The 26,252-nt window shown below is 44.0% G+C and overlaps 1 protein-coding gene across 2 annotated transcripts in view; it reads right to left on the bottom strand.

The window, feature by feature from the left end:
• Nucleotides 1-26,252, bottom strand: part of CFAP65 (cilia and flagella associated protein 65) — a 377,223-nt gene that overhangs the window by 218,101 nt on the left and 132,870 nt on the right. For both annotated transcript variants that reach the window (XM_063933883.1, XM_063933882.1), the window contains exons 9-13: nucleotides 8,959-9,224; nucleotides 7,935-8,135; nucleotides 6,890-7,246; nucleotides 5,721-5,858; nucleotides 5,401-5,646 (exon numbers count right to left, since the gene is read on the bottom strand). In XM_063933883.1, coding sequence (XP_063789953.1) covers nucleotides 5,401-5,646; nucleotides 5,721-5,858; nucleotides 6,890-7,246; nucleotides 7,935-8,135; nucleotides 8,959-9,224 — 1,208 coding nt within the window. The remainder of the gene's footprint in view (nucleotides 1-5,400; nucleotides 5,647-5,720; nucleotides 5,859-6,889; nucleotides 7,247-7,934; nucleotides 8,136-8,958; nucleotides 9,225-26,252) is intronic.

The following is a 26,252-nucleotide window of genomic DNA, read 5'->3' as shown; positions in this document are numbered from 1 at the left end:
AGATGGTTCTAGGAAGTTGGATTGGAATGTGAAATATAATTAGTTGGATTGGAATGTGGAATATAATTAGTTGGTTTGTAGAAGATGGCTGCTGCTGGGTGTTTTCTCCTCCCCCTTTGAACCATGTGTTGCAGTCTTTGGAATCATGGGAGTTTTTCCCAAAATGGAGTCTAGCTTCAGTCCCATGCGGTATTGTAGGGACCATTGTGTTGTTGCTGGGTGTTGTGTATATAGGGACAGCCAGCCTGGGTAAGAACAAGTATTCTCTCCACAAAGATTCTCAGCATTGACTAACTGCGCAGCGATTGTTTCTCACATGTGTAAGTTTCTCTGCAACCATATTGTCTTTATTGTTATTGTAAGCCATTCTCTCTCTCTCCTTCCCCTTAAAAGTACTACTGTTTTTATTGTATTTTATGTGTAGTAACTTGGTTAGGAATTCTATGTTATGATGGTAGTGTATAACTTGTAATGTATATTCTTTTGCAATAGAACGTTCATTTAAGGTGTTAGAACCTGAGACCAGTATCTGTGTGTGTTCATTATATTTCTAAGTATTCTCAGAGCGTCACAGCCGCTCATACAGCTTTTAAGCTAACAAGGTTACACTGCAGTACATCTACACATTATCACTGCACAAAGGTTTACATTATAAGTACATTCCTTAAGGTATAGCTATTCTAGTTTAATTCTGTAAGTATCTGCGACGCCTGTGTTCACACCCTGTGCACAGCGTACCTTTTGCGCCAATTGCGTACTGTGTTCTTTAACCTTTTAGAGGGATTTAAGTAAGATAAATATTCAGCTTGATCACCCGAAACGTTGACAATAAATGCCCTTGGCTTTTTTCACTTCATCTTGTGCAAGCCTCTGAGTGCCGCCTGCACGCTCTGTGTATATATATATATATATATATATATATGTAAAAAATGAAGTGCAATAGAGCGCCTACTGGTGTTTAACAGGATTCTGGATTTATAGGATTTCTATATAGCCAGTTCACCATGTGAAAAGTGCAAAGTGTAAGTTAAGAAGGATTGACTTAGCTTCCTTGGGAACAGCTTCAGTCTGATGACACTTTTAGGACATGTAAAACAGAAATAAAAACCAACATAGTGTATACTGTTTGATTATATACAGTGTTCAACACTTTAGGGACCTTGCTAGTCCCAATATGGGTAAATAAGCTGGATGGTGGGTAATATTTCCAGTACACAAAGGCTGGACGAATTTATAAAACAAACAATTTAATATAACAAATCCTGAAGTAAATGTAGGTAGCACACGTACAAGAATAAAATTGTATATACAGCTTATCTGTCCACAAACGGAATCACCAGGTGAGCATCAGCCCAATCCTATTGGTGGATATTAAAAATGTCCCGAAGCAAATGCAGGTAACATACGTACAAGATATAAAAATAAATACAGCTTATCTGTCCATTCAGAGAAGTCACGGGTGAGTCATAAGTCCCGGTCCCGACGCGTTTCGTCCTGTGGCATAGGACTTCATCAAGGGGATGCATGGTGGGGACACAGCAGGGTATTTATGAGGTTGATCATTAGTCACATGACCAACAGGAAGCAGACATCACTTCCTGTGATGACTGAAAGTATATGCTATTACATTTTCAATATCTCTATTTAAACATTAGTATTGGTGTAAGGAGATAAAAACCACATATCTATTAAATTGAACATATAAAAACGAGGGCTTTCTGTGTTAAACGGCTCTGTAGCGGTTGTGAACCGCATCTTGAGCCGCATGACGTCACTTCCGCCCAGCGCTGTATAGAGCGGTCGTGCGCCCTGTGACACGCGGCGTGAACCGCAAACGTCACTTCCACCGGATACTAGAGGGAATAGTTCAAGGTGACACACAGTGTTACAGCCGCCGCGTCACTTCCCGCTGAGGAGTATCTCTTATGAGTCCGGCTGAAGTAGGATGGAGATTTAAAAGTCCTGGAACGCACGGCCATCTTTAAATGCTTTAGCCCAATAAAATGTTGTTGGTCGTGGCGCCGTGGAACGCACGGCCATTTTGGCTGAGAATTAATACACAGGAAGACAATAAACGAATCGTTTGTATCTAAAAGTAATTAGAACAATTTTTAGTGTAATAATACATATTAACAATAAAAATACAATAAAAAGGTTTGCAGAATGGAGTTATAAATATTAGTTAATGATCTCAACTCGGTGAAGGTGCAATAAAGTGAATTATAGGAAAACCATATATCTGAGTATGTGGCTGGAAGTGAGGAGACTTTAAAAAGGGGGGGTGGATAATTACAAAAAGGGTGCAATCTCAAACCCTTCATTAAAACCAAGGGGGGCAAGTGTCTTGAGTTCGAATATCCAAAACATTTCACGTTTAGATAATTTATTAAGAATGTCTCCACCTCTTTCTCCAAGATTAACAATTTCGATACCTTTAAAAGTCATATCTTCAGGGTTAGAACGATGCACTTCATGAAAATGCCTATATATTGCATGTGTGGTTACTTTATTTTTGATGTTCCTTACGTGTTCCTGAATACGTAGCTTGAGGACTCTCTTCGTCTTGCCGACGTACTTAAGTCCACATGGACACTCCAAAAGATAGACCACCATTACAGAGTTGCAGTTTACAAAATGCTTTATAGTATATTCCTTAGAGTTATCACTGTTAGAAAACTTTTTCCGATTGCGGTGTACTAGCTTGCAGATATTGCAACTTCCACATTTAAAACAGCCATGACATAACTTGTGTTGATTGGATGTGGTGGACTTCAAAAGACTTGGTGCCAAGATCTCCTTAAGGTTACTTGTTTTTCTATAGACCACTTGGGGTTTTGTAGGCAGGATGTCTTTTAAAACTGGGTCCATCATTAAGATGTTCCAGTGTTTATTCAAGGACTGACGGATGAGTTTTTCGTGGCAACTGTAGGTTGTAATGAAGGGGGCCGCGATCCTTCTCTCTGTCGCTTCAACTATATATATATATCTATATCACAGCGTGGTCCTAGACCGGAGGTATATATTAGATACTCGTACGATATATTCTATAACAGGTACACTTTTTCTTAACAAACGCTGTCTATATAAAGACATGTAGAATACTGAAGTGTTTGTAAAGTCACAGCGCTGTATACAGGCGGCTTTACAAGGAAAAGACCTTGCCCTGTAGTCTCGGAGCCCGGCAGCAGCTATGCTCAGAAGATGGCGCCCAGCAGGCTTGGACTGGTCCACAGGGGTACCAGGGAAACCACCGGTAGGCCCCACTCCTTCCACTAGGGATCAGGTTCCAGACTGTGCACTTGTATTATACATGGTAGATATGTTGCATTACACTGCACTAAACTATTGTGTATTTCAAGCCTCTGTGGAGGCTGGCCACACCCCCTTTGTAGGCTGGCCACACCCCTAAGTATGGGCCCCTATAACTGCATTCCCCCGGTGGGCCGATCATGCCCCAGTCCGACACTGGCGCCCAGTGTCCCAGTCAGGGAGTGAGAGATAGTGTGAGGCAGCACCAGGACGGGAAAATCTACTCCGAGTTGGCGCCCTGGGCCGAGGGAGGGGCTACAGGACAAGCGCCACCTCCCCTGTGCTTGACTTCCACCCCAGGTACTGTGAGTCTTATTAAATGGGGTGTTAGTACACCCGACCTGTACTCGGACGCCCCGGTGGTCTAGTGGGATCCCTGCTCAGAGACAGTGTCCACGCCAGCACCGCGACCCATCTCCCTAGGTCGCGGATGGAACGCAATTTAATGGCGGGTCCCCCTGGGGACCCTCTTACCTCCTCCCCGTAGCAGCCACGTGAACCAGGAGAGCGTCTGCGACCGTGTGCCTAAGCCAGAGCATCTCCGCCGCAAGTACCCGGGAACAGAGCCACGGGAGTATGCAACGCCGCTTGGGCGGTGATGGAGCTGCAGCGCTGAAGTGTCACCCTGACATACAGCGCTGACAGCCCGGCGAAGAAATCTTCTTGGCAAGCTTTTTTCAGGGCTGCCAGTGCAGCCCTCCTGTTAGGTGACCTGCTGCTGCAGGCACCAAATCAAAACTGAACTCCCACTGCCTGGAGTCGGGGTTTATAGGGGAGGCCCCAATGCATCTTGGGACAGTCTAAAGCTTTAGCCTGTTGGTGCCTCTGGATCAAGATCCACTCTACACCCCAATATTTTCCTGTGGAAACCAATGTATCCTGCTGCAGAAAGTTATGTTTAATAAATAAGTGAAATAAATAAGTATAATCTGTTTACAATAAATAATTAATAACAGGATATATATATTTTTTCTTAAACGTAATAATCTTAGTAATTGCTTACTTTATTCTTTTTGGTTTACAAGAGAGACTGTTTTCTTAAAAGGAGAAATATCAGTAGTGAAAAACTGTTTTCATATGATATAACAGTCTTAAGCAACCTGTGGCTCTCCAGCCACTAGAGTACCGAAAATCCCACCATGTCTAGTCAGCCCTTATTGGTTCTGTACGAACTGCAAAGTGCTGTAACGTTGTCAAACCCCACAACAGGGGTGATACAAAGACAGCGCAGAAAATATGCTAATGCTGCAGGACGTGTCTTGTGTTACTAGACGCCTCCTGTATGCTTGTGTGATCCGCTACTGTGCCTGAAGACACAGCCATTGAATCACTTGCGTGCACATCGCCCATCTGAGTAACTAAAGGGTTACAAAGAATGGCTGTGCATTCCACGCTTCCAGAGCCAGGAAATCCTCATTGGAAGATACAAACTCTGGCCTTGGCACGGCTACAAAATGGGGGTGACATGCCTCCATTTTGGAAAACTGTCCTCACCATCACCCCTACTTTGCCCCCCCAAAACTGATGTAGCATGTCAATCATGCTGTGTCTTTGAAGCACTGTGCGTGAGATCACAGACAGAGATCAGCACATGTGCAGTAGATGTCCTGTGCATATCGCCGATCGGAAAACATTGCAGCTGCGAGTAAACCACCAGCTTTACATTTAACTCTGAAACAGGCCCAATGTCTCTAAAACTGCATTTTACAAAGCAGAAAAAAATTCAGTGGCGCAGTGACATCTAAAGCTTGACATTAGTATTAACATTCTACAGGATGGTATGTATAGCTGGTACGAGTGACCGGCGGTCGGGATCCCAGCGGGCAGCATACTGACGCTGGGATCCCAGCCACTAGGGGGGCGAGTGCAATGGAGTGGGTATAATTCTGGGCCCCCTGCCGGCATTCTAGAGGCCAGGACCCCGGCATCGGTATGCTGTCCGCCGGGATCCCAACCTTCAGGATTATAACTATATCCCGCTGGTATATAAAGTATGTTATTATCTTCATAATGCCCTTTTCAGATAATTTGACAATCACCTTCTTGTTTATGTTTTGAGAGCTTCTATCTATCAATGGAAGGAAATCTCACCTGAACAAAGTCTGGACTGCAATTTAGCTGCAACGACAGAGTGTTTCTAATCAGTCCATTTTCACTAGGGCAGGTCCTCACAATCAGAACCTGATGGGATCCAGGTGCCAGGTAACCAGATGGTGGATTCACTTCCACTTTAGGGCAGATTTTTTGATCTATTACGTAGGTCATTATTGTAGGACCCGTGTTCTGCAGGAGTAAACTGCGATATGTATGACCATCGTGTTTCACTGGTGGAAAAATCTAAAAGAGATGGTGCAATGTTACCATTCATGTGTTTCATAGGAGTGGACACTCATGCTATTTACAAGCCTTACCATGCGTGGGGAATCTAGAACACAGCTTGGTACAAAGTGTTGTTGCCCTAACTCAAACGTGTGTCCCATTGCTCGTAGTGTAATGCACCATGGAGGACAAACAGTGGTGTCCTCAACATTACGATAATCCCGCAGAACCTGCAAATAAAAGACTAATTTTCAAGATACAGATGAAAACTGAAGATGCACAATCAGTGTCTGGTGTCTTATTCTAGTCTCTGATTGTAGATCATACTTGCCTACCTGACCCTCTCCATGAGTGAGAAAATGCTCTGTTCCTGGACTTTCCTGGTAATGTATGATTGCCATCATCTGTGGTGAAACACTTTTCTTATCAATTAACTAGCTTACCACAGGTGATGGCAATCATACATTACCAGGAAAGTCCAGGAACAGAGCATTTTCTCCCTCATGGAGAGGGTCAGGTAGGCAAGTATGTTGTAGATTGTTCAACTCAAGTACAACGCAAATTCATATATACTTTTATATCAGTTTGGTTAATATGTGTCTCTGCAAACTGGATATTGCAAAAAAATAAAAATGGCGGAGCAAAATCGGAAATCAAAGATTGTGCAAGATAGAACTTTTTGACTCAACTGTAGATTTGTTTGAAATTTCGCAGCAACTTTACACATTGCTAGTGGCAGTCCATGAACGTATTATGGATATAGCAGAGATAACAACATTATTTAAAAAGGCCAAATGAATGGAGAATTGTGATTACTGTAAACTAACATGATACAGGATAATACAAACATGTTCGCAACACATATGGGTTTTGGGGGAAACATCCGACCCGCTCTTTGCTGACACACACAAGCTATAAAACAACTTCTGAAGGATCAAAGCAGCAAACTCCCTAAAAGATGAAAAATACTCAGAAACTTTTTATAAAATTGATTTTAACATTTTGGAAGCTGCAGAAATACAGCTAGATTCATCTAGCCCTAAAGGATTCACACTGGTCATACAGATATACTCAGCACACACATTCAGTGCAACAACATCAGTGTATATGTATGCCATTATTATTTCTCTCTGTAAGATTCTCCTTTAATTGAGAGACATTTCTACTTTTAGGTTTGTTTTCCATGGATTTGGGAACATTCTAAAAAAATTATTTTATACCAAAGTACTTTATTTATTGTTTCCGTTTTACATCTGCTCACCTTGTAAAAGACAAAACCTTCCAATTCTGCTGCATACAAGGTATTAGTCTGTGCGGGCTGGAAGACTACTCTAAAAGCCGTGGATTTGAGTGGTGGGATCTCCGTACACTCTGGGGTAACACGGAATGGGCTGTTAGATTTGCAGGTCCAGACAACGGTCACCTTTCCCTTTGTATGATTGGTCAGGGACAGGGGAAGTGGTTCTTGAGACTGTCCTTCACACTGACCAAAATGAAAGTCTCTGGTGCTGGCTGTAATATGTGATGACAATGTGGATACCTCATGGTTTAACTCATCAAAGATTTCGGATGCAGGATCCTTGGGAGTATATGATTCAGAAGGTGAGCTGCCTGCATCCTGGAAACAACAAATTATTAAATTATTTCAGGACATAAATGTAATTACACTGAATCTATGAAGGATTTTGACATAATCGCTTTTCTTTAAAAAAAAATGGGCTAGAAGAATGGCAGGAAAATAATTGCAGGACAGAGTACAAGATGTTACTACATCCACTGCTTATCTGCATGAAGACTGCAGCTTTGCATGGCAAGCCATCGCCAAGCACTGAGCTGTAAGTTTCAGCGAAGCTTAAAAGTGTCAGGCCAGACCAACGAATAACACACAGCTCATATGTCTATTGATTGCTAAACTCTTTAAATAACGTCTCCTTGAAATCAGCAGTTCAGCATTAGTAATTTGGGGAAATTACTACATGAGGAGGTGGGCCACAGGAAAACAGTGGGTAAATGTATGAAGAGTGGAGAAGTGAGCCAGTGGAGAAGTTGCCAATGGCAAGCAATCAGCTGATCTGTATAATTTTATAGTATGCAAATTATAAATGTTACTTCAGTGGTGATTGGTTGCCATGGGCAACTTCTCCACTGGCACACTTCTCCATTCCTATCACTGCTTCATACATTTACCCTCAGGTGGGTTGTGCTTAGACCTATATTGCATTAGTGTACATGCTGCACACAGGTACTGAAGGGGAAAGGCCAATCTCCCATCTATGACTGCATAAAATTCCATCACAAACTGAAACCTGTTCTTGCTGAACGAGAGCTCCAGTCGTGTCTGTGCGTAGCTTTCCGTCTTTGATCATGGTGCCCAGGATATCTGGAGGATATACAGTCAGACCACGCGTCATATTTGTCCGGTAAACACAGATGTGTTTTGGAAGCACAATGACAGGTTTTACCATGTCTGAGTGACAAGTACCAATCAGATCCAGGAACAAGGGGTCCTAGAGAAACAAGAATATTTTATCACATAAATTCACCCTTAAATGATAAATAATTCCCCCCCCCCCCCCAAAAAAAAATAATATTTTTTTTTTAGTAATGAGATTATATGAGGTACTAGATGTTGTCCCTGGTGTTGCCGGTTATTTTTCCTCTCTTACTTTCCCCATCTCTTTTCAGCACCCCCAACCCCCACACGCACACTCTTTTTTCACTCTCTCTCTTTTCCCCCCATCTGTCTATTCTGCTTTTCAGTAAATTGATTTTGTTCTATAGATTACCCTTAGCATTACCTTTTTTGTTCATCTTTACTTTTGTACTTTTTGGGACGTCCTTGCTTTTTCTTCTTCTCTGTATTATTTGTACATCCTTGTGTGGGGAGACATTTGATACGCCGGCTGTCGGGATCCCGGCGCTCACCATACCGGCGCCGGGATCCCGACAGCCGGCATACCTACAACTATTCTCCCTCTTGGGGTGTCCACGACACCCCTGGAGGGAGAATAAATAGAGTGGCGCGCGCAGCAAGGGGCTCTTTTGCGCTCACTCCGCTGCCTACATGCCGGTGGTCGGGATGCTGGCGCCAGGATCCCAAGCGACGGCATAACGTAGTAGACCCCCTTGTATGCCTATTTCCTTTCTTCTATACAGTTATACATTTTTTGGTTGTGGATAATGTTGTAATTGGGTGATTTTCAGGAGTATCTGTGTTTTCATCTTAAAGTTGTATGTGATGGGTAAGTATGGGAAATGACAGAAGTGTTTGGAGACTAGTAAACTAAACTAAACTTGCCATAATAATGAAATAATGAGACATTCTCTCACCTGGTGGTGGATGAGACAGGCTACTCTCCGGTAGTGTGGGATTGGATGAGCTGGTGAGAAGATGATCTTTACACTCTGAGTCTCCCGAGGACCCAGGGTCCCATAAGGACGATCAAAGGAGAAAACACTTTCACTTGTATCGATATCAAACTGGTAGAGTGCTGGCACATCTGAGGAATTGGTCATTTCCAGGGTACGTAGCACCTTCTCCCCCAGGTTCATTACACCAAAATTCAGTAAAGATGTCTGGAGAGACACATATGGCCCTGCAAGAACATAGTGGGGGTTATTATTTATAAAGTGCAAATGCACAGCAACTCATAGGCACTAATCAGTACTTAGCTTTCATTGATCCAGTGCAAGTTAGAAAGCCAATAATTGGTTCTCTCTTTGGTTGACTCATGTAATTTCTATTCTGGGCCATATATATTGGGAGGGGGCTTTATGCTCCTTTACCCAGATTAGTACTGACTTTGGTCCACCAAGGTCCATGTTTTAACGGTTGTTGCACAGGGCTGTCTTAACATTATTGCAGGTTCTTGACAGAGCAATGCACTGGGGCCCCTACAACATACCTCCCAACTTTTAAAATGCTGAAAGCAGGTTCTGCCGTGCCAGAGGCGCGACTGCGGCCCGAAAGGGGTGTGGCTTCCAAATAAGGGCTCTGGCGGCAGGGGAGTGGCCTCATCGCACGATCCGCGTTTTTTGTCATTTTGGGGGCATGCCCAGCTCCCCTGAGCAGCTGGGCAGCACCCGCCTCACTCACAGCGCTATTTCAGTGATCACCAGCTGCTTTGCAGAACAGAGCAGCGAAGACCACAGGATCTCCCAAATGAACGCGCCCGCGGGACACTGCGATCCGCAGGTGGAACAGCGGGACAGTGTCCGAATAGTGGGACTGTCCAGCTGGAATCGGAACAGTTGGGAGGTATGCCTACACACCCATTCATGGGAACCAATTAAAAAAAAAATCATAACATGCTCCTCCTGAGGTCCCACGCCTTCTCTCCACATGCTTCCATTTACTGTCTGGCTGCAGCCTGGGAGGCAGGTAGAGAATGCTGCTTCACTGTTCTGATTGTGTGACCACCACCCACCCCTAATCAAAGCCCAATGGATTGTGCTGCCCAGTGTGCCTATACAATAAGATGTCCCTGTTGTTGTAGCTTTGCCATGCACTGTGTGGAGCCACCTTCACATAATTTGATATGCCTGACCAGATCCCCTTCCCACTAAGAAACATATTTCATGTGTTTATTTATCATTAAATAAACACTCGGGACTCTGTGGTTTACAGGCCCTTCAAATGGGAAACAAACTTACTTCCCCTCTTAGATGAGAGCACAAGCTTCAGCACTGCCACCGCATATGCCATATATCAGTAGATACAGTTGTATATGCACTGCCACCGCATATGCCATATATCAGTAGATACAGTTGTATATGCACTGCCACCGCACATGCCATATATCAGTAGATACACTTGTATATGTACTACCACCGCATATGCCATATATCAGTAGATACAGTTGTATATAGGTCACAGAGCATATTTGACTCTGATGCATCTAGGAAGGCTTGAAGGCTCAGCTTCCACCTCTTGCCCTAAATTTGCGACACATCTGCTCTGGTCCTGTTCCTCGATCACTGACTTTTGTTTTGAGCTTACATCCAGGACTGTGTGGCTGCTTATACAGTAGGATTAGAATGTGTTTGTATTTTTGGTCTAGACCTTGCCAATGTGTAAAAATCATTATTTACAACCTTGTGACACCATATTTTTCACTTTATCTACAGTATGCATTGCTAGGAAGTGGATGGCCCATTCTCTTGCTTCTTGGATTGGTCCAGTTAATTCCACTGTTTCCCATACGGGATTTATGTATATGAAAAGGAAGTGCCCTTTAAAATTTGATAGAATTTGGTCCACCAGATATGCATTATATCTACACACTACTACTGAATTACCTTGTTTTTCATTTCCCATGGGTGTTCCAATTGCCTCACTATATGCATATAGCTGCAGTTAATTCAGTCTGGAGTTGGATCTCATTTCCATGTCTATATCCTATCTTCTGGTTACTGTCATGTGTCACTCTCTAGCTGTTCGGGTTAGATATGTTTGTCTATAAGTCTTAGTGTGCACTTTACTTGTGTTTGATAAACTGCAGTTCTCTCCCTCCTTTTTGTTTTTACGTTCTCTTTTATAGTATATCAGAATCAGAATCAGAATCAGCTTTATTGGCCAGGTATACTTACGTATACTAGGAATTTGTCTTCGGTTTGCTATACAACAGCCAAGTAGGTAACAGGTAAGCAGGTGTGTGTGTGTGTGTGTGTGTGTGTGTGTGTGTGTGTGTGTGTGTGTGTGTGTGTGTGTGTGTGTGTGTGTGGGCAAGTAAAGTTACACAGATAGGTATACCGTAGGGACACAAGTGAGTTACATGTACGTCTAGTCAGTCAATGTTCAGGAGTTCAGCAGGCGGACAGCTTGGGGAAAGAAACTTTTGAGGCTTCTGGTGGATCTGGCGGGGACAGCCCTGTAACGCCTGCCTGAAGGAAGCAAGTTAAACATGCTGTGGCCGGGGTGTAGCTGGTCTTTTACTATCTTCATTGCCCGCTTTTTAGCTCTGGACAAGTACAGGTCCTGGACTGAGGGAAGGTCGGCCCCGATGATCTTCTCTGCGGTTCTGACCACCTTTTGGAGCCTGCATCTGTCCCTCGCGCTGGCGGAGCTGTACCATACGAGTATCGAGGAGCACAGTACCGACTCCACAATCGCGGAGTAGAAGAGGAGCAGGAGCTTCTGTGGGATGTTGAACTTCCTTAGTTGCCTGAGGAAGAACAACCTCTGCTGCGCTTTCCCAACAGTGGCGTCAGTGTTGGACCCCCATTTAAGGTCCCTGGAGATTGTGGTCCCTAGAAACTTGAAGGAGTCCACTAGCGATACCACACTGTCAGCAATCGTTAGCGGAGGTGCACTAGATGACTTCTTCCTGAAGTCCACTATCATCTCGACAGTTTTGAGGGGGTTGAGGTCAAGGTTGTTGTGGATGCACCACTGGGCCAGCCGGTCTACTTCCCGTCTATAGGCCGATTCGTCCCCATCCTTGATGAGGCCGATGACGGTGGTGTCATCGGCGAATTTGATGATCCTTACTGATTGCGCCTCTGAGGTACAGTCATTTGTGTACAGGGAGAAGAGCAGGGGTGAGAGGACACAGCCCTGAGGGGCCCCTGTACTGATGGACCGCGCTTGAGAGGTGAATTCCCCAGCTTTCACCACCTGTGTCCTATCTGTCAGGAAGTCTATTATCCAGGAATAGGTAGCTTCTGGGACCCCTAGGCGAAGTAATTTGGGGTGGAGGATGCTGGGGACGATTGTATTGAAGGCCGAGCTGAAATCGACAAACAGGACCCTCGCGTAGGTACCGGGAATGTCTAGGTGCTGTAGAATGTAGTGCAGGCCCAGGTTGACTGCATCCTCGACACACCGATTCGAGCGATAGGCGAACTGCAGGGGGTCCAGTTGGGGGCCAGTCACAGTTTTTAGGTGATTCAAAACCAGACGCTCAAACGTTTTCATGACCACAGACGTCAGTGCTATCGGCCTGTAGTCGTTCAGGTTCGTGATAGTGGGTTTCTTGGGGACCGGGACTATAGTAGACCTTTTGAGGCAGGAAGGGACTTTCTGTAGCTCCAGCGATTTATTGAAGATCTTGGTGAATATGGGGGCGAGCTGACCCGCACATGCTCTTAGGGCAGATGGTGACACTCCGTCAGGACCCGGAGCTTTCCTGGTTTTGGTCCTTTTGAACAATGCCTCCACCTCTTCTTGGGTGACTTGCAGTGCCTGGGGTTGGCCGTCGGTGTTCGGGGCATCGTAGAGGTGATTGTTTGGGTTGCAGGGGACTTCTTTTGCGAACCTGCAATAAAAGTGGTTCAGTTCATCTGCAAGGTCTTGGTGCATGGCGGTGGACTTTGATGTTTTCCTATAGTTGGTTATGGATTGCATTCCTTTCCATACAGATACGGGGTCATTGGTGGAGAGATCGTTTGTCAGCTTGTCCGAGAACCGCTTTTTTGCTAGCCTGATTCCTTTAGTCAGAGAGTTCCTAGTACGGTTGTATAGTGCTCTGTCACCGCTGCTATAGGCCTCCTCTTTGGCTCGACGAAGTTGCCTGAGCTGGGCATTGAACCAGGGCTTGTTGTTGTTGTAAATGCGGTAAGTCTTGGTAGGTACACACATGTCCTCACAGTAGCTGATGTAGGATGTGACAGTGTCTGTCAAGTCATTCAGGTCGGTTGCCGAGGCTTCAAAGACCCCCCATTCCGTGCAGTCAAAGCAGGCCTGGAGCTTCATCTTGGCCTCATTGGTCCATTTCTTGACAGTCTTAACGACAGGCTTAACTGCTCTCAGCTTCTGTGTATAGGTAGGGAGTAGGTGGACGAGGCAGTGGTCAGATAGGCCGAGTGCAGCACGCGGGATAGACCGGAAGGCAGACTTGAGGGTAGTGTAGCAGTGATCAAGGGTGCGCCCTTCCCTAGTGGGACACGTGACTTGTTGTTTGTACTTAGGTAGCTCCTTGCTCAGGTTAGTTCTGTTGAAGTCACCCAGTACTATAAGCAGAGAGTCTGGGTGTTTTTGTTCTATGTCGGATATACATATGGCCAGGTGGTGCAGGGCTTCCTTGATGTCTTGAATCTTGTCTTCCGGGAGAAACACCTTCAGATGTATCGTATCTAAAATGAGGCCTAGGAACTGAATCCTTTGCGTTGGCTGTAGAATGGATTTCTTGAAATTCACTATCCAGCCGTGCCTGATTAGAAACTGATGAGTGGTCTGAGCTTCCAGGATCAGTTGGTCCTGCGAGGGAGCTTTGATCAGAAAATCATCCAGATATGGAATTATCGTTACTCCTAATGATCTCAATTTCACGACCATTAAAGCCATGATCTTTGTGAAGATTCTCGGGGCTGATGATAAGCCAAAAGGAAGGGCTCTGAACTGATAGTGGTTCTTGTCCACTGCAAACTGTAAATAGTCCTGGTGTGGGATCCATATTGGAACATGAAGGTACGCATCTTTTATGTCCATGGACACCATGAACTCTTCTTGTTCCAGTTCCTCCCGCTTAGACATGAAACCATTGGGTGGTGGGTAATTGTCCTCGAACTTCTTAGGAATTTGGAAGCGTTTATTAGGCTGCTTCAATGCTTCTCCCATCTGTTCCTGAAGAGTGTCAGGAATAGGAAAAACCGCTGATGGCGGTTTCTGGGACTCGAATAAATTAAAAACTTCAGGTTTCTTAATCTCCTCTTCCTTAAAGTTAAGGACCTGTTTTATCGCTTCAATAAGGGAGTCTAACCCTTTAACCTTCAAAGTCCTCTTCCTGAGGACTGATGTCCAATAATGCTTCTACTGTCTTGACCCAGATGTCTGGTGAGGTCTCAGCCCAGGTGTCTCTGCAATAACTGACTGGATTGACTCCATCTTGAACCTGTAAACATTGATCGAAACCTTTCCAGCCGAGCGCCCACCAAGGGAGACCCAAGGTGAGCTGGAAGACCGTCATGCCACGGTCTTGTCGGCAGGTTTAGGATCCTGCTCAGGAGCCCCTTTCTCTTGTGTGCTGAACCTCCAGCACAATTTTTCAAACTGAGTGGATTAGGGGGCATGAACGGGGAGGAGCCAGCTGTGCACATTTTTTAAGGTTAGATTGTGCCACCTCCGGTCAGCAAGCTTCACACCCCAGCTGTATGAAGTGTTTCCAGTGTCCCCTAGTGAATTAAAGAGAAAATAGGATTTTAATTACCTACCGATAAATCCTTTTCTCGTAGTCCGTAGAGGATACTTGGGTCAATTTAGTACCTTAGGGTATAGACGGGTCCACTAGGAGCCATGGACACTTTAAGAATTTCATAGTGTGGGCTGGCTCCTCCCTCTATGCCCCTCCTACCAGAGGAAAGCCAAGCTAACCAACTTGAAACAGGAACAGCAATGGCTGAACCAACATTACTTAACCAAGTAACAGTGCTGGACGAACAAAGCACCATGGTACTAAATGGACCCCAGTATCCTCTACGGACTACGAGAAAAGGATTTACCGGTAGGTAATTAAAATCCTATTTTCTCTTACGTTCTATAGGATACTGGGGTCCATTTAGTACCATGGGGATGTACCAAAGCTCCCAAACCAGGTGGGAGAGTGCTGAGGTTCCTGCAGAATTGATTTACCAAACTGAAGGTCCTCAGAGGCCAATGTATCGAACTTGTAGAACTTAGCAAACGTGTTCGAACCTGATCAAGTAGCTTCTCGGCAGAGCTGTAAAGCTGAGACACCCTGGGCAGCCACCAGGAAGAACACACCGACCTAGAAGAGTGGGCCTGTACAGATTTTGGACATGGCAAACTTGCTGTGGAATAAGCATGCTGGATAGTAAGTCTGATCCAGCGTGCAATTGTCTGCTTTGAAGCAGGACACCCAATCCTGTTGGGATCATAAAGAACAAACAGCGAGTCCGTCTTTCTGTGATGAGCTGTTCTTTTCACATACACCTTCAAAGCCCTCACAACATCCAAAGACTTTGAAGTAGCAGAGGTGTCTGTGACAACCGGAACCACAATAGGTTGGTTGATGTGAAATGCGGACACCACTTTAGGAAGAAATTGCTGCCGAGTTCTGAGTTCAGCTCTGTCCTCATGGAAAATTAAATAGGGACTTTTGTGAGACAAAGCCCCCAGCTCCGACACACGTCTTGCTGTAGCCAAGGCTAACAAGTGTGACGGTCTTCCATGTAAGATATTTTACGTCCACTTCCTGTAACGGTTCAAACTAGTCCGAGGAACTGCAGCACCACATTGAGATCCCAAGGTGCCGTGGGAGGCACAAAGGGAGGTTGGATGTGCAGAACTCCTTTCAAGAACATCTGGACCTCAGGGAGAGAAGCCAATTGTTTCTGAAAGAAAATGGATAAGGCCAAAATCTGGACTTTTATGGAGCCCAGAGGCAGACCCACATCCACGCCTGCCTGCAGAAAAAGCAGGAAACGTCCCAGATTAAATTCCACCGCAGAATAATTTCTGCTCTCACACCAAGAGACGTATTTCTTCCAAATACGATGGTAATGCTTAGACGTAACACCCTTCCTGGCTTGGATCATAGTCGGGATAACCTTGTTAGGCATCCCTCTCCTGGCTAGAATCAGCCGTTCAACTTCCATGCCGTCAAACGTAGCCGTGGTAAGTCTTGATAGACGAACGGGCCCTGTTGCAGAAGATCCTCGCAAAGAGGTAGAGGCCACGGGTCTTCGAGGAGCATCTCCAGAAGGTCCGCATACCAGGCCCTTCTTGGCCAATCTGGAGCAATGAGTATTGCGTGGATCTTTTCCCCTTTTTATGCCTTTTAGAATTTTTGGGATCAGAGGAAGTGGAGGAAACATGTACACCATCTGAAAGACCCATGGAGTTGTCAGGGCGACTATCGCCACCGCCTGTGGGTCTCTCGACCTGGAACAATACCGCCTGAGCTTCTTGTTAAGAAGAGAGGCCATCATGTCAATCTGTGGATATTCCCATCGACTTGTGAAGCACCTGAACACTTCCCGGTGAAGACCCCACTCTCCCGGGTGCAGGTCGTGTCTGCTGAGTTAGTCTGCTTCCCAGTTGTCTACTCCCGGAATGAAGACCGCTGACAATGCCACAGCATTTCTTTCTGCCCAGAGGAGAATTCTTGACCCCTTTGACATTGCTGCTCTGCTCTTAGTTCTGCCCTGTCGGTTTATGTACGTCACTGCCGTCACATTCTCCGACTGGACCTGAATGGCCCGATCTTGAAGAAGATGTGAGGCCTGCAGAAGGGCGTTGTATATGGCACTGAGTTCCAGAATGTTGATTGGAAGGACGACTTCCTGACTTGACCATCTTCCTTGAAACTGCACTGGGTGACTGCTCCCCAACCTCTGAGGCTTGCGTCTGTGGTTAGCAGAATTCAGTTCTGAATACCGAACCTCCGACCCTCGACGAGGTGAGAAGACTGTAGCCACCACAGAAGGGAGATCCTGACTTTTGGCGACAGACGGATCCTCTGGTGCATGTGAAGATGCGATTTGGACCATTTGTCCAACAGATCGAGCTGGAAGGGTCTTGCGCGAAACCATCCGTATTGAAGAGCTTCGTAAGAGGCCACCATTTTCCCCAGAAGTTGAATGCACAGATGCACTGATATCCGGGTTGGCTTCAGGACATCCCGAACCATCGCCTGGATTACTAATGCCTTTACCAACGGAAGGAAGACCTTCTGCGACTCCGTATACAGTATCATTCCCAGAAATGGAAGCCTCCGTCTTGGCTCTAGATGAGATTTTGGAAGATTCAGAATCCACCCATGATCCTGGAGAAGTTTGGTTGAGAGAGCAATGCTGTCCAGCAACCTTTCCCTGGACGGTGCTTTTATCAGGATATCGTCCAGGTACGGAATTATGTTTACTCCCTGTTTGCGGACTAGAAATATCATCTCTGCCATCACCTTGGTGAACACCCTCGGTGCCGTGGAGAGGCAAAATGGCAGGGCCTGGAACTGGTAGTGACAGTCCTGCAGTGCAAACCGTAGATAAGCCTGATGAGGTGGCCAGATCGGAATGTGAAGGTACGCATCCTTGATATCCAGAGACACTAGGAATTCCCCCTCCTCCAGTCCTAAGCTCTCCACTCTCAGAGACTTCATGTTGAATTTGAACACTCGCAAGTACGGGTTCAACGACTTGAAGTTCAAAATTGGTCTTACCGAACCGTCCGGTTTCAGTACTACAAACAAGATGGAATAGTGGGCCTAATTCGGAGTTGATCGCAGCAGCAAATTTGTTAGCAGTTGAGCAAAACCATGTGCACTGCAGGGGGGACAGATATAACATGTGCAGAGAGAGTTAGATTTGGGTGGGGCGTATTCAAACTGAAATCTAAATTGCAGTGTAAAAATAAAGCAGCCAGTATTTACCCTGCACTGAAACGAAATAACCCACCCAAATCTAACTCTCTCTGCAAATGTTATATCTGCCCCCCCCCTGCAGTGCACATGGTTTTGCCCAATTGCTAACAAACTTGCTGCTGCGATCAACTCAGAATTACCCCCAGTACCCCTTGTTTAGTTGATGAGGTGGAACTGGAACAATGACATGAGTCTGTACCAGTTTGTGGATGGCATGTTGTAAAGTTATACTTGCCTCTTGTGAAACTGGTAAGCCTGATTTGAAGAATCTGGGAGGTGGGAGCTCTTGGAACTCCAGTCTGTAGACCTGGGAAACAAGATTTATGACCCAGGGATCCTGGCACGAATTTGACCAGATTTGACTGAAGAACCTGACAGCCTTCCAGGCATTGCGGTCCACCGTCATGCTGAAGTCTTTGAGGAAGCAGAGCCTGAGCTCTGTTCCTGAGCACCTGCTGTTGCTTGCTTGCGTAGTTTACCTCATGCGCCGCTGGAGGACGTAGAAGCACCTCTGGATATGCTCTTGAACTTGACTGTCCGAAAGGACTGTAACTTAGAAGCTGAATAAGTCTTCTTGGTTGGGGGGGCTGCGGAAAGAAGATACGTAGACTTACCCGCAGTAGCTGTGGAGAGCCATTTGTCTAATTCATCTCCGAACAAGGCCTCTCCTGTGAACGGTAGGCCTTCCACACCTTTCCTGGAATCAGCGTCAGCAGTCCACTGGCGTAGCCACAAGCCTCTGCGTGCCGACACTGCCATAGCGGTGGTGCATGCATTAAGCACGCCTATTTCCTTAATGGCTTCCACCATAAAGTTCGCAGAGTCCTGTATATTGCTGCAGAAGGAATCTAACCCCTCAATTAGGTAACCTGACCATTTTGCAATGGCTTTAGTGATCCACGCACATGTAATAGTGGGTCTTTGGACCACGCCAGCAGCTCTGTACAATGATTGAGTGTAGTCTCAATTTTACAATCAGCCGTGTCTTTCAGGAAGGCTGCACCAGGAACAGGTAATACAATTTTAGAGACTGATGCATCCACTATCGGTGGATTTTCCCATTTTTTCCCTATCCTCCAGAGGAAAAACAGGATTTTAATACCTACCGGTAAATACTTTTCTTCTAGTCCGTAGAGGATTCTGGGGTCCACTTCAGTACTATGGGGTATAGACTGTTCCGCAGGAGCCATGGGCACTTTAAGACTTTTTCAGAGTGTGAACTGGCTCCTCCCTCTATGCCCCTCCTCCAGACCTCAGTATAGGAACTGTGCCCAGGGAGACGGACAATTCGAGAAAAGGATTTACTTTTAAGTTAATGGTGAGATTTATACCAGCTCACACTTCAACCATGCCGCACAACATGGCATTAATCAAAACACAAGCCAACTAGCATGAACATTACAGCAAACGTGCTGAAACAATTTTAACAAATTAACAACTGCAGGTAAAGAACGCACTGGGCTGGGTGCCCAGCCTCCTCTACAGACTATGAGAAAAGGATTTACCGGTAGGTATTAAAATCCTGTTTTCTCATATGTCCTAGAGGATGCTGGGGTCCACTGCAGTACCATGGGGTTATACCAAAACTCCAGCACGGGCGGGAGAGTGCGGATGTTCCTGCAGTACCGATTGACCAAATTTAAGGTCATCAACGGCCAAGGTGTCAAACTTGTAAAACTTAGCAAACGTGTTTGTCCCTGACCAAGTAGCAGCTCTGCAAAGCTGTAATGCCGAGACCCCCCGGGCAGCTGCCCAGGATAAGCCCACCTTTCTTGTAGAATGGGCATTCACCGAATTCGGCATCGGCAATCCTGCCGTGGAATGAGCGTGCTGAATCGTACCTCTGATCCAACGCGCAATCATCTGCTTAGAAGCAGGACACCCAATCTTGTTGGGAGCATACAGGACAAACAGTGCCTCTGTTTCCTGTATCCTAGCTGTTCTTGAAACATAAATTCTCAAAGCTCTGACCACATCCAGAGACTTTGAACCAGCGAAGGTGTCAGTAGCCACTGGCACCACAATAGGTTGGTTTATATGGAAAGAGAAACCACCTTTGGAAGAAACTGCTGACGGGTCCTTAGCTCAGCCCTATCCTCATGGAAGATTAAGTAAGGGCTCTTGTGAGACAAGGCCCCTAACTCAGACACCCTCCTTGCAGATGCCAAGGCCAACAGCATTACCACTTTCCAAGTGAGAAACTTCAATTCTACCTCCTGGAGAGGTTCAAACCAATCTGATTGAAGGAACTGCAACACCACGTTAAGATCCCACAGTGCCGCAGGAGGCACAAAAGGAGGTTGGATGTGCAGAACCCCTTTCACGAACGTCTGAACTTCTGGAAGGGAGGCCAATTGTTTCTGAAAAAAGACGGACAAAGCCGAAATCTGAACCTTGATTGAACCCAATCGTAGGCCAGCATCCACACCTGCCTGAAGAAAATGGAGAAAACGTCCTAACTGAAACTCTTCTGTTGGAGCCCTCTTGGTTTCACACCAAGACACATATTTTCTCCAAATACGGTGGTAATGTTTAGACGTTCAATATCCCCTTATATTATGGTACTAAGTGGCGCCATGGCTGGATTTAGCCTAAGTAAAGATCTTGGTAATAGGCGTGACAAAAGGAATAATGAACAAAAAGATATATTCGGGGAGGAAAATCTAAGTACTAAATCTCGTGGATGGATGGAGGATCTAATTGATTTAAAAAACTTGATGTATAAACAAACTAAGGTCTATTGGAACAAGACGACGTTCGATAACTATATTAAATTTGATATGACCCCTAGAGGTCTTAGACCTAAACTGTTCCCTTCCTTTGATTTGGAAGATGACCTTAAAAAGGAATGGGAAACAGTTGTTAAAATGTTCCAAAAGCTTAATTGGAATACTCATCAAACATGATACAAGACTCCTTAATCAATATACTAATGAAATTGATGCTTTAGGGGAAAAGCTTAAACCCTATGAAAAGGAAGAAGAATTCCAAAGATCATATGAGAAATATGTCCTAGATTTAGATAAATTTGAAAAAGACCTACTGGAACGGAAACGGGGAAAATTTATCAGGGACAAAAATGATTATATTCACAATACAGTATATAAATGAATCACTAGACCTAAAAGAAGGGAACCAGGTAATGCATCCAACTACAGTTCATCGGAACTTGAGTCCTCTGAAGGTGAAGGTAATAATGATAACACCTCTTTGAGATGGCAAAGGGCACATTTTTAGGATTTGGCCCAAGAGCAAGAGAAAACAACCCAGATCATTCAGATATAAGAAAATCAGAAGAGGAGGAAAGAGGTGGAAAAAGAAAAAAGACCAAAGGAGAATGGGAGAGAAGACCGCAGAGAACCAGGCGACCATACAAGAGGAATTGATTCAGGAAGATCTGCAAGTTATCAACCTTACCAAACGTACACTTGATCCCATTCACATTGCGGTTCTTTCCAAAGGGTTAAGTTTTTCCCCGGACAAAAATATGGATAGGTTTGAAATTCAGAAAGACTTACAATTATTCGCCAGAAAAATTATCTTAAAAAAGTTTCATAGTAATCGTAATAAAGGGCACCTTCAAAGGGACCAATCAGGAAGGGATATAATTTGGAATGATGAAGAAAATTATGCTATTAATATGTTACAGGAATTAGCAGCAGAATGTGAGGAACAGAATGTGGATATGGCTGATCCTCAGAGACCCATTCTACGAAAAAAAGTCTACTTTTTTTCCCAACCCACAAATATGTCCGCAAGTCCAGATCTTTATGGATCTAGTATCCAAGGAATTGGACACTGTATACAAAAAAAGAAACTACAGAAGAAATAATCTCAGTGACTCTGAGCGGAAAATTTTGAATGAAATCAATATGTGGGAGGACACTGTAGTTAAGCCCTCCGATAAGGGGGGTAACATTGTCCTGTGGGATAAGGAAATATATTTGAAGGAAGCATACCGTCAATTAGCGGATAGTACCACATATAAAAGATTGTGGTTTAATCCAACTGCGAATTTCCTGAAATTCTATGAAAATCTGATTCAGGGAGCCCTGAGAGATGGTGTGATAAACAAAACAGACTTTGATTTTCTGAAAGTAACTGATCCGAAAATTTCAACTCTTTACTTGCTACCGAAGGTACACAAGAACCGGACTTGTCCACCTGGAAGACCTATCGTCTCGGGTATAGGGAGCATAACTGAAAAAGCCAGTATATTTGTAGATAAAAATCTACGTAAATTTGTGGTGGAACTTCCATCATATGTACGTGACACTATGGATATTTTGAATAAGTTGGATGGTATTAATCTCTCTGCTAATACATGGCTATGTACTTGTGATGTGGAGTCCCTGTACACTAGTATAGGTCACAGCAACGGATTAAAGGCTGTACAATACTTTCTCAGTATGAGTACATATCAGGATTTTAATTCCTTCCTCATGCAACTCTTGGAATTTGTACTGTCAAAGAACTTCTTCACTTTCGATGACAAATATTTCCTCCAGGTACAGGGTACCGCTATGGGCAGCACTTGTGCGCCCACGTATGCTAACCTGTACCTGGGGTGGTGGGAGAGGGAACACGTCTTTAATACCTGTAATGAGAAATACACTGAACACATTCTAGGATGGCACAGGTATATAGACGACATTTTGATTCTGTGGGAGGGTGACCGTGAGCTTTTGGAGGAGTTTATTCGACATCTCAATGATAACATCTTGAACTTGAGATTGACCTCAGATATCAGTCAAATCTGTGTTAATTTTCTGGACCTAAAAATCTCCAAGACCATCAATGGGGAGAACGAAACAGATGTCTTCCGTAAGGTCACAGCCACTAATAGCATCCTACACCACAGTAGCTCTCACAATCCCTCCACCCTAAGAGCTATTCCCAAAGGTGAATATATCCGTACAAGAAGGAACTGCTCTGATGACGAAGTCTATAGGAAGAGAGCTAAGGAAGTGAAGGAAAGACTTGAGAAAAGGGGTTACAAGAAGCAAGCCCTACAAAAAGCCTATAATGCCACCAACCAAGTATCCAGGAGTACCCTATTAATTCCGAAGACTAAAAAATCAGACATGGGTCAGATAAGATTTGTCGGTACATATTGTAAAGAGTGGAGAGAAATTAACACGATACTTCAGAAATATCGGTACATCTTGATACGGATGAAGACTTGCAAAATGATTTTGACGACAACATAAAAATCAGTTGGAGGAAATCTCCCAATTTACGAGATAAGTTAGTCAAAAGTCATTTAATTAAACATCAGAAGCGAGCTATTTCTACATCTGGATGTTACCACTGTGGAAAATGTCAAGCACGCCAACATATTGACACTACCATGGAGTTTACTGACAAGTATCAAAACAAGATTAAGATAAACAGCTTAATTAATTGCTCCACACAAGGAGTAATTTATTGCCTTACATGTCCATGCGGATATAAGTATATCGGAATGACAAAAAGACTCTTTAAAAAACGCATTCTGGAGCATGCATACAACATTAAGAATGCACAAAGAGATCTGAATAAGTTGAAAAAACTTACCAGTGTAGCAAGACATTTCTTGCGGTTTCACGAGAGCGACCATAAAAAGATGAAGATATACGGACTGGAGCATGTCGAATTAGGAATTAGAGGAGGGAACATTGTGAAAGAACTCCTAAAAAAAGAGTCCAGATACATTTTTTTGTTGGACACCTTGACTCCCTCTGGACTTAAGGAGATACACTATTCAGCATTTATATGATATCTCTTTCATATAATATGAATATTACAACAGGTGATAAGATCACTAGGTGTAATTCAACTATAGATCACTTGATATCATGATATTGGATTATAATAACATTTAGAATATGCGTGGACCAGACTAGAAGTTCAGATTTGCTTGGATACTCCTATGAAAGCATAATGTCATAACAATGTCACCTCCGATTTTCCATTCTAACAGTTCCTAACATTTAGGGGTATATGCAATTGCGGTCGAATTCCCGAAATTGTCGAAAAACGGGACTTTTTCGCCAAAAAAAAAAAAAATCGACAATGCAATTCAGTACTTTCCGTCAAAAAAACGGACTTTCAAAATCCGACTTTTTGAAATTCGACATTTGTCAAATTCGACTTTTCTGCAATGGTACAAATGCGGCAATTCGACAAAAGTATATTCAATTGAAGTTTGGAAATTCGACAACAGTGCTTTTAGACAGTAAATTCGTCATTTTCAATCCGCCACACTTTGGTGGGTGAATCTAATAAAAAAAAAATTAAAACATGTTTTTTTGGGTGTTTTTTTTATTGGTAATGGCATATCTATTTATATTAGAAGGGATTAGGTACTTGGTTTGTCTTTTTGGGAGGCACAAGTATTATTTATATGTTTTTAAAAATATATTTTTATTTATTTTTTTAGATGGAATGGTAAAATCCCGGAAAAAAATGGCGTGGGGTCCCCCCTCCAAAGCATAACCAGCCTCGGGCTCTTCGAGCCGGTCCTGGTTCTAAAAATCCGGGGGGGAAATGGACAGGGGATCCCCCGTATTTTTAAAACCAGCACCGGGCTCTGCGCATGGTGCTGGTACAAAAAATACGGGGGACAAGTCACGGTAGTGCAAATAGGCTATCACGGCCTCAGTAACATAGCAAACTAATCATATCTGTGTCCCACAGAGCTGCGGATTACACGGAGACACCCTATCATTAGGATTTGCTACGGCAGGGTGTTCTAGTTACAGTAGCTATGATTATCTAAATAACACCTTGATACAGGTTTGTACAACATGGTATTCCTGGCTATACCATATTTGATGTGACACTAGAATTATCATATCATATTAACTATCAGACGACGTGAATCGCCCGTAATCACACAGTGATATTCTAACTCCTACTTCTGCCATAGCATGACAGCGACAGCAGCCGTATATATATAATATAGAAAACGGGCAGTCTCTTACAGAGTCATTATCAATACGAGACTGTATGACTAGTATTACAGACAAGAGATGACAACTTATATTCACTGTAATTGCGAGTGACCAGTTATAAGAGTTCTAGTTGTCACATACTAGTGTTTATTTGCTCACATCATATGTGATTAATTTATAGCAGCAAAACACATATGTCTAAGTTAAGCACTATATAATGCAGGCATAGTACTGAATATCCTATGGGTAGGATTACCTGAGATACCAGATAACACTTTGGAATACAATAATCATTATCTGTTAAAACTATCAGAAAATCTGATATAAAATATTAAATGTTTATACCTATTATTAGAGCTATCATTCTATTATGTTGTATTCTTGGATTATATTTTCTGGAGTGTCTCATTCTTATTGAATTACCCATAGATCACTCTTAATGAACATTTAGTTCTAGCATATTATAGAGAGTGAAAAACGGTCCATACATATTAGGACTATTGAATATCAATAACACATAATGAATATGACACATTAGCCTTGTTTTTAATCTTTATTCACTTTATTTTCATTCTTACTCACTTTTCCTTACTATTTTTTAATACTTCGCTTGACCTTGAATAAAGGACAATACAAGTCCGGTAAATCAATTCAAATATTATATACAAGATAAATAAACATTTATTGTGGCATTTTGCCTATATTTGAGAACATGACAGGGGTTTTAACTAATTCAGAATAAAGATTTTTTTTTAAATGTAATACATATTGGGTTGTGTGCACCGCATTGGTAGCCGATTTCTCCTTTCTTTCCCCTCTCTTTGGGGAATTGACCTTATAATGTTTAGACGTTACTCCCTTCCTGGCCTGAATAAGAGTGGGAATTACTTCCTTGGGAATACCCTTTCGGGCTAGGATCCAGCGCTCAACAACTATGCCGTCAAACGTAGCCGCGGTAAGTCTTGATACACGCACAGCTTCTGCTGCAGCAGGTCCTCGTGGAGAGGAAGAGGCAGAGGATCTTCTATGAGCAACACCGGAAGATCTGGATACCAAGTCCTCCTTGGCCAGTCTGGGACAATGAGGATCGCTCGAACCCATGTTCTTCTTATGATTTTGAGAACTTTTGGTATCAAAGGAAGTGGAGGGAAGATATACACCGACCGAAATACCCACTGGGTCACTAGTGCATCCACTGCTATTGCTTGAGGGTCTCTCGACCTGGAACAATATCTCTGAAGCTTCTTGTTGAGACGAGATGCCATCATGTCTACATGAGGAACTCCCCAAAGACCTGTCACCTCTGCGAAGACTTCTTGGTGGAGGCCCCTCTCTCCTAGATGGAGATCGTGCCGGCTGAGGAAGTCTGCTT

This window comes from Pseudophryne corroboree, chromosome 7 (genome assembly GCF_028390025.1).
Source record: "Pseudophryne corroboree isolate aPseCor3 chromosome 7, aPseCor3.hap2, whole genome shotgun sequence".
NCBI lineage: Eukaryota > Metazoa > Chordata > Amphibia > Anura > Myobatrachidae > Pseudophryne > Pseudophryne corroboree.
The sequence above is the reverse complement of the archived record's forward strand: the minus strand, read 5'-3'. Positions and strand labels throughout refer to the sequence as shown.